The sequence below is a fragment of the Sebastes umbrosus genome, chromosome 14, assembly GCF_015220745.1.
Source record: "Sebastes umbrosus isolate fSebUmb1 chromosome 14, fSebUmb1.pri, whole genome shotgun sequence".
Classification (NCBI taxonomy): domain Eukaryota; kingdom Metazoa; phylum Chordata; class Actinopteri; order Perciformes; family Sebastidae; genus Sebastes; species Sebastes umbrosus.
The window spans coordinates 5,986,670-5,996,433 of NC_051282.1; the positions used below are offsets into that span (position 1 = coordinate 5,986,670).

The 9,764-nt window shown below is 41.9% G+C and overlaps 1 protein-coding gene across 11 annotated transcripts in view; it reads left to right on the plus strand.

Moving 5' to 3' along the window:
• Positions 1-7,071, plus strand: part of hoxb3a (homeobox B3a) — a 97,322-nt gene extending 90,251 nt beyond the window's left edge. For all 11 annotated transcript variants that reach the window (XM_037792779.1, XM_037792778.1, XM_037792777.1 and 8 more), the window contains one exon: positions 2,620-7,071. In XM_037792779.1, the coding sequence (XP_037648707.1) occupies positions 2,620-3,491 (872 nt within the window). In that variant the 3' untranslated portion in view covers positions 3,492-7,071. The remainder of the gene's footprint in view (positions 1-2,619) is intronic.
• The last annotated feature ends 2,693 nt before the right edge of the window (positions 7,072-9,764 follow it).

Below are 9,764 nucleotides of genomic sequence, written 5' to 3' on the forward strand. Positions count from 1 at the left end.
TTTGACATTTATGCTCATGGCACACATACAGTATCTATATATATATATAGCTCTGGCCATTGGCCCTGTCATTATAATACAAATCTACACACCAAAGTAATTGCGACAGCAAGAAACACCAAGGGTCAGACGACCAGACAGGTTGTAAAGAAACTCCCGAAAAAGCTATAAGTTAATTCTAAAATGCATGAAAAACGCTCACTATTCAAATCGTCTCACTTCCGGTTGGGCGGAGCTAATGAAAGCCAATTAGAAATATGTCCGAAATGACGAGAGCAATGTGGGTACCAAATCTCGTGAATATTGGAGCAACTATGTTCCAGCTAAGGATTTCCGCGCATTAAGGGGCGCTATGGAGCCCACTACAAACACATGAACCCAATCGCTGTATATTCTCGCAGCGTTCACAGGTTTTGATGTATGCGCCAAGTTTTGTGAGTGTTCAAGTATACCGAGGTTGTCAACAATTAATTCAAAGACTAAAAGTCAGTAGGGGGCGCTATAGAGCTGACGTGCCATGAACAACCCCGATTGCGACATCAACTCTTTAATAGTTGGGTGCAAAGTTTCTTGAGTTTTTGTACATTCGAATGTCCTCAAATATGGGGTTGTAAAATGAAAGTTCACGTAGGAAATCCCAAATGACTGACTTCCTGTGGGGTGAAATAATTTCAAAAAGATTTGATATGTTCTTACTGAGGAGAACAATGATCCCACCAAATTTCAAGAACATCAAAGGAACATTTTTGCAACTCTGGCTTGCGTTTGGAGGCGCTATGGAGCCAGCCAGCCACGCCCGAGCCCAGTCACTGCAGAATTATGCAGTTTTCGCAACCTCTGAAGCGTGTGCCAATTTTTGTGAGTTTTCGTACATCCCAAGCTAATCCTCAAAAATGTGAACAATAATCTTTACAAGAACAATAGGTTTCCTTTCACTTCGTGCCAGGGACACCATTGGGCCCCTGGTACTTTAGTGCTCGGGCACTAACGAAAAATTATTACCAATTTAGATTTGACCTTCAAACACTCACTTGCCAGTTTATTAGGTACACATACATAGCTAAATTTAATAAATCCGAACTCTATGGAGGTTACGATGTTCAGGTTTTGTTAAAACTGTTTTGCATTGTACTGACAGGTGTTGCTATTATTTACTCGATCTTTACTCTACCCTCATTGAATGAAATAAATGGGTTGGAGATAATAAGAAAGAAACAAGATAAGAAACACCCCTCAGTATGATGCAACTTATTTTAATAGCGCCAAATTGCAGCCTCCAAAATATAAGCTGAATCAACGCCAACGATTTCAAGGAAAGCTGAACACTATAACCTTCATGAAGGACTGTTGCATTACATTACATTAGGTGTTCCCAATAAACTGACAACTGAGTGTAGGTAATCCGTCTGTTTACAACCTGTCTGATTACACCAGGACTCTCGTTTGTTCAACCATTGGACCTATTTTTACTGATGTCTCCATGTTCCAAGACCTCAGCAGTTTGATGACACAATGTTATCATAACCGATATGACTAAAGGCCACAGCTGAAAACGTTCTCACTATGGAGACAGTACTGCTGAAGGAGGGTAATGATTTGGAAGATAAGGAAGAAGAGCCTTTAGGTTTCTCACACGGGCTGCCTAAATTCAGAATTTGAAAACTAGTTTTGCAAGTTATGTTCCAAAATCATCCTTAATTGGTAACACTCTATAATAAGGTCATTGTAATAAGCGTTAGTTAGAAGGGAATAAGGACCTTATAAGTCCTTATACGATGCTTATTAACTCTATTATGTGTTAATGAGACTATATAAGTGTTAATAGTAGCATCATAAACATGTTTATTGTTAGACTATAAGACATTTATAAGCACTAATAATAAACTTAACAGTTTATAGACTGCTTAAGAATTAATAAAATCCTCAATTGTTTGTTATAATTGTTTATAATAGCATTACAATCACCACTAACAATGCACCAGTAGCCCAAGGTTCGTGTATTTCAACATAAACAACAGTGGTAACAGTTGAAGTGTCTAGTTTGTGTAACTATCACATTAATGTGGTGAGGAGCTCGGCTTTTCTTGGCGAGCTGATGGAAGTGAGAGCGGGTCAGCCTGAGTTCCTGCTCGTAGTCCTTGTACTGCAGCTGCTGTTGCTGTGGGGGGTTTGTCTTTCCAGCCAAGATGCAATTTAGCTGCCCTCGGCCAGCGCCGGGCCCGCCGTCTCTTAATAACTGCCACTGTTATGAAGTGTTGACAACTAATATCAAGGGATAATTCCGCCAGCAGGCCCGGACCCCCCTCTGCTTTATTAAGAACCTGAATGCTTTCAATTTCCTCCAGCATGCAGCCTGAGTGTGTTTCATTCTCTCTTCCTCTCTGGCTCTCCCAATTTTCATTTCATCATCTTTTACTTGTTTCCTACTCCTGTTTTCCATTTTCACTCTTCTCTTCCTTTTTTGTATGTTACTCCCACTTTCACCCTCTTCGTTTTCTAGGTTTGTTTTCATGTTTTTTTTTGTGATAGTTTCTTCCCGTGTTCTATCCAGTTTCATTATCCTTCTATTTTTCTCCCTTCACCCTTTCCCTGTGTAATGTTTTCTCTTTTTCTCCTCAGTATCAGGAGGAGCTGAGAGTGGCAGCAGCGGGGAGAAGAGTCCTACCGGCGGGTCGTCAGCGTCATCTAAGCGGGCTCGTACGGCGTACACCAGTGCCCAGCTGGTCGAGCTGGAGAAGGAGTTCCACTTCAACCGGTACCTGTGCCGGCCGCGGCGCGTGGAGATGGCCAACCTGCTAAACCTCTCCGAACGCCAGATCAAGATCTGGTTCCAGAACCGACGCATGAAATACAAGAAGGACCAGAAGTCCAAGGGCCTGAGCTCCAGTTCTGGAGGGCCCTCACCGACCGGCTCCCCACCCCTGACCATGCAGTCCTCCGCCAGCTTCCTCAACTCAATGCACCCCATGGTAGGGGGAGGCGGGGGTGGAGGGGCCGGCTACGACGTCCCATCTCCGCCATCCTTCGGCAAGCCCCACCAGGGAGTGTCTTACTCCATGTCCACTGCCTACTCCAATGTCCCAATGAAGGGCTGTCCCCCCCAACAGAAGTATGGCGCCCCAGACCCGGACTACGGCGACCCCCATCCTCACCACGGCCTAGTGCAGGCCAACAACGCTGGCTACGGGACTCCCACCAACATGCAGGCCAGTCCAGTCTACGTGGGGGGTGGCAGCTATGTGGAACCCATGCCCGGTTCGGGGCCCTCCATGTACGGGCTAAACCACCTCGGCCCCACGCCACCCCACCACCAAAACATGGACTACAATGGCGCGGGGCCCATGTCAGCCGCCAACCAGCATCACGTGGGCGGAGGGGTCCCCCCGGGTCCTTGTGACCCGCCCACACACCCGACGTACACCGAGCTGTCGGCGCACCACAACTCGACTCAGGGCAGAATCCAGGAAGCACCCAAGCTCACTCACCTGTAGCAGGTTTGGAACAACGTAGGAAATAGTGAAGATGACACAGAACACGTAACACGACGTGACTCACTAACAGACTAACTAACACGCGGGGACTCTACTGCTGCAACGGGACGGCAGGAGAGACAAAGGGAGACAGACAGGAGGACATCCAGTGGTTTGTCCTGTGCTCATGCCACAAAGGGGAGCAATCAGTGTTTGGTGTTGTCCGGCCCACCCTGTTTCCCACCCTAGAGCTTTCACTGTTACCTTTAAGCTACATCCACACTAATACGTTTTCGTTTTAAAACGCATAACTTTTGCTACGTTTATGCCTAGCGTCCACGCTACTACGACGTTTTCAAGCCCTTAAAACGGAGACGTTCGAAAACGCTCCTGACCCCGTTTTAGTTTTAAAACTCTAGGGTCGTGTTTTAGTCTGGACGGACAGAAACAGGTACCGTTGAAAACAATGACACAGACGCCCATGTTCGCATCTTGATTGGGTCTTATAAGTCATGACGTGTCCTCCCTGATTCGTCACGTCCCATCACGCAAACCTCAGCCTCGTCCACCAGCGGTTCATTTCAACATGGATAACGAGTTACAAGCGTTGTTGACCTTGTTGTCTCTGCAAGCAGCTGTTGTGCAGTTAAATTCTGCATTTTATAATGATACTACTTCCAACATGTGGAGGAGGCAAGCTACAGTATTCTTCGAATGCTTTAAATCAATTCCCGTGTCCAGCGCTGCTTCCTGTTTACACCGGCACACATGTCCAGTGTACTTGAATGGTCATGTGATATATGTTTTCAGGTGTGATATTTAGCCCTAAAACGCTCATCTGGACGGAGATCGTTCTAAAACAGCTTTTTAAAATGAAAACATATTAGTGTGGATGTAACCTTGATGTGCAGTTAATTTGATGTTAAAAAGACAAGAGTTGTGCCTATTAAGTAGCAGCAATGGACACAAACCATTCGTGTTGCCAAAAGAGTCAATAAAAGGCACATCTCTGCAGTGTGAAAGTACCGAAATCAATGGTAGTTGCCAATACATGTCCACGTTTTTTTTCTGACCAAATTTACTAACTTTCTCTGCTACTGAAACCTCACATCCTCATACAGGAATAATTTGAATAATAATTTAACGTATACATTCAAAACTGCTTAATATTTGAGTACATTATCAGTGATTTTTCACCCATGCTTCCATATTTATCATGAACCTCTTTAGAGCACTCTGCTCCGAGTGTCCCAGGGCAGCGAAGCATATTGTAGGCGTGGGAGAAGAAGTGTACAGTCAATTGTCTCCCACGTCCCCCTGGGGACAATAAATGTCAGGGAGCTCATCTTGTGGCACTGGTGCAGAGACATATCGGCAGCTGTATGGCATAAGAGGATCTACGGTGAGCTCCATTGTTTAGTCATTAGACTGATAATCTACTGCACAGTCAATCAGAAAAAAAAACTGCAATATGGATATTCAAACAAAGCTAGTTTTTCATTCAAAATATTTCTCAGAAACCAAAAAAAAATCTAATATGAAAGAACTATCTCCCTGTATAATGTGTTATATTGAAGTCACTCAGCAAAAAAAAAAAAAAAAAAAAATATGTGTGGGTGGAGCAAATTGCAGCAGTAGCTCAGCTAGCATGTTGTTAGTGCTAGTATGTGGTTTAAAATTGTACTTTGGTAATAAAATCTCCCCCCTAAGACACACATATACAAACAGCTCTCCCGCCTGGTAAATGAAATAGTTGAGATTTTAATGGGCAGTTAACGAGGTGGTTAGATTTATGACGCTGAGCTCTCTCCCCCTCCAGGCAACACATGTTGTTGTCAGCCGAGCTGAGCTATGTGGAGGGCTCTGCCTCTCCATCAGCCGGATAGAGAGAGAGAAAGAGAGAGAGAGAACAGAAATATATGGCTGGAGCTGCCAGCACTCGTCTTCCTGTGTTCCCCTCGTTCCACGGAGCACATAAAACCACTGGATGGTCTTCCCCTCACTGTCTCTTTGTGCCTCCTGCCGTACCCGTGTCTGTCCGTCCAGACTGAATCACTACTAACCCACCGTCTCCTGTCTGTGGCAGCAGCACATGGCTTCTGAAGGAGGCAAAATTTCCCACAATCCGCCACAGACTGACCCCCCCCACCACCCCACACACACACACACACACACACGCACACACACATGTACACGCACACATCCATCACCACACATGCACTCCCCACCCCTCCCATCAATCTAACAGGGTTTAAGAAGCTACAAGCTCAAAGGCTGAACTAGCTCCCATAGACATACACATCTGTGCTAAGCTAAGCTCACATCTCCACACACACGCACACACACACACACACACACACACACACACACACACAGCAATGCTAAGCTAGCTTCCTTTTGTTGACACACGTCTGCAGCCAGGTTACGCCAGCTGTTGACAACTTTAAACAAACACATGAGAGGACATGGAAGAGACATTTTTAATGTTCTTATGTTAGCACATCATCGACACAGGGTAAATAATAAGAGTGGAGAACACTATTTATTTATGTTTGGGTAAATCATTGCCCTCCCCTCTCTCTTTCTCTCTCTCTCTGCCTCTCTCTCTCTCCCTCTCTTTCTCTCTTTATCACTTTGGAAGGGTTCACTTAGGCTACATTAGCGAACACCAATGCGAAAAAGTCCACATTTTTATATTGTTTTTGTTTTGTTCTCGCATATCTTGACTTTTAACGTGGATACAGGGTATATATTTGAACAAAAATGCATGTCCCAGAAATCTGAGCAGATGTGTGTATCACACTTTCTTTTAAAACAGCTGGGTTTATTTGTGTTAACCGTCAGTGAGGGGAGTTTTGGAGCAACAGACTGACAGAGCAGACTGTTTCAGCCAGTGTTGGTAAGGTTGACCCCTCGCGACCTTCTCTGCTGTTCTCCAAATAAACCCTTTGTATGTTTTTCAAAAAAGTGCAGATTTACACAAAAGCTTTTTTCACATCTGGGCATCATTGTTGCACTTAGAGTTTACATTTTGATGGTTAAAAGGTAAAAATAATAATGATAAAATCTTATTTTGAAGACGGAAGGCCCTCCAATCAAAGCGTCTTTCGTCAATGTGTGTTCAAGTGAACATTCATATATAAATATTTATTTGTTATAGTCGGTTTAAAAAGACTTTCTGTTTTGTATTATTATTATTTATCCTTCATGTATTTATATCGAGAAAAAATACTGTACTTTTTTAGTATTTACCTGTTATGAAAGAAAAAAAAAAAAAACGTTGTGTTTCTTCTTGTCCATTGTACTGAAGTTACAATTTTTTTAGTTCTTGTATTTTAGAAGAAAAAACGTAGTTTTTATGTTCCTATAATGACCCCTTGTACATACATGTCTTGGCTTGTACAGGGAAAAAGGACAAGGGTGGGGATTGGTGACCCATCCGTGTCATAGTCAGAAAATTTAGACAAACTACTAGCTGGAAAAAAAGAGTCTTTTTGGAGAAAAACAACTTCTTTCTTTGTCCTTTGTAGCTCCTTTTTCTTTCATTGTTGAGAGAGTTGTCTGTCGAACAATTCTTTAATAAAATGTTATGTTATTCAGAGATATCGTCAGTTTGTTTATGATTCTCAGGTGCTTTTGGGAAAGAAGTATTAAAACATCATCACCTGAAAGGGCAATAACACTTTGTCAGGCAGTGTTACTGTCAGGTGTAAACCAGGTGTAATGGTTGCCATGGCAACATACAAACAACCCTCTGCATGTGTGGCTCCTGTTGGCAAAATTAAGCCAAAACCATGACTACTTTTGTCAAATGTATCATTTTAAAAGCTTTTAACATCCAACTAGCTGTTTAAATCTTGCACAAATAATCATGCCAGGGATGTTATGTGATGTGTACAGCCAGTATTGGTCTGCGCCCCCATTGTGTGGGGATCATGATGTGACGGTTGAGGATCTGGTATGTAGGTTTGACTTCTTTCCAACAGCATGTCTCTGGTTCAGGGATGACCTGACACTGATGCCAGTATTGAATATCGGGTCAATGCCTCAGGCTAAAGCATGGCATCACTGTCAGAAAACTCTCCCAATAATTACATCTGAGGCCTAAAGCGACATGTAACATGTCAGAAGTAAAAAAAAAAAAAATCAAACATTTAGGGAAAATGGTCTCCAACTAGACAGAAAGAAGGAGGCTATACTTGGCAAAGTGGCTGCTGGACAAATGTTCAAATTGCAGCTATTGTGCTACTGTTTTGCTACCAGCAACAACGATCCACCAAAAGCCAATGTCTGTCAGATACTGGGCTGCATCCCAGTGAAGGTCTAAGGTCAGATCCAAGAACTATTCCTGAACTAAAACCTGATACCTGTTGCTGCTTGAGTCCTCTCTCTGAGACAGAAACATTGACTTCAGCTCTGTTGTTTTTGTCTGATAACTCAAAACGATTGGTCAACGTCTGTGTTTTGTCACAGTAAAAGCCCAGAAGTTGATATTTTATTGTCCAGCATGGCACCGTATTGCATCTGACGGATTATATTTAACTCTCACTGATGCTGGAGAAAACATTTAAAACTCGACAAAAATAAGATTTTGAAAATACAAATCTGAGTACAGGTCATTATTTAATTTTGATAAAAATACGTTTGTTTTCACATTTGAGTTACCAGTTATTTGGTGGCAGCAAAGGTGACTTGAGTTCACACACACACATGCAAACCCATGCTGCTGAAGTGTCCTTGAGCAAGACACTGAAAACTCATCTGACCTCTAAACGCTGATGTTTCCAGCACACAAGAACAATCTGTTCCTCTGCATGAACACTGCTCACCTTATTCCAACAATCCCAATTAACTCAGTCATGTTCTTTAGCCACTTCTGTGGATGACTTCAAATGGTTAATAGGACCATGAAGTGTGGTTGAAAGCTCTGGTGGAGCCTGCATGAATTAAGATGTGTCTTTTTTTTTCATCAGACAGTCCAGCAGATGGTTGGAGTTATAAATACATATCTGCCATTACTTTGACACACTTCTTGTATGGCTTAGTCAAACCATGCATTTAGACTTTTTTACTATTCAATTAATCCCCATTTGAATTACTGACTTCTTTTAATAATTGACTGATTGTTAACAGCCTGGAATTACTTTATTTTTTGAGAAATTTAAATTTCATTCTAGGGGTGGCAGAATATTTATACTACTACCTTTTTTTTCAACAGATAGGAGACCCAAGATAAGTCACCTGTGACCCACATTCGGAACTACTGAACCAAATAGGAACCAAAAGCAGAGAGCTTTAAAACAGATCTTACAGCTTTAACGTTGACACAACTTTATTTTTCTCTTGTTATTTCTCCTTTTCCACACACATTCTGATCCTATGTGTCCTGTGATGTTTATGACTAAAAAAAGCCCTGAGGCCTTTGCCTTGGCCCGGTCACATGGTCTCTAACCCCTTCCCCTCTCTCTCTCTCGCTCTCTCTCTCTCTCTCTCTCTCTCTCTCTCTAGCACGCGCTTGTGCTGAGAGGCCTGAGAGCAGCATAAAACTTAGGACATAAATCAGGCTCCCATAAATAATGGCCGTACTTCCCTTTACATCTCCGTTGGACTAACAGACAATAAAAACACCAATAAGCAGAGATTGGATCTAATTTATTGCCTCATAAAAACAGACGGAGAGCTCGGCTGCAGCCACCGCTGAACACAGCACAGCTATTACTACAGAACACGCTCACAGACAGGTACACGCACTGATCTGGAGTCAGAAATTACAATTACAACTTCATACTATTACGGTTTTTAGTAAAGTAGGTAGGGAAAGTTATCTGACAGATGTGAAAAGATGCCTTGTTTTGTCATGCAGTAGCTAATAATAGTAATAATGGTAGTAATAATACTAATAATAATACAAATAGCCTATAGAAAAATCCTGGTAATTTTTTAGCTGTTTACTCTGTAGAATAAACAGAAATAATTCATTAACTTCTGAGGCTTCTTTTGAATTTCTATAATTTTTTTCTTTCTATTTCGTTTTTTTTTTTAACAGTTGACAGGTTTTGGACCAATCAAAATCCTAAAGCTCAATAATTAGTAGGCTAATTATAATTTAAATTAGATCCAATTGAATCTTAGTAACTGGAAAACATAATAATAATGCTAATACTAATACTAATACTAATATTACTTCTACTACTACTAATAATAATACAAATAGTAATAAGGATAATAATAATAATAATAATAATAATAATAATAATAATTGGTTTACCCTCAGTAACCCCAAAAACAAAAGAT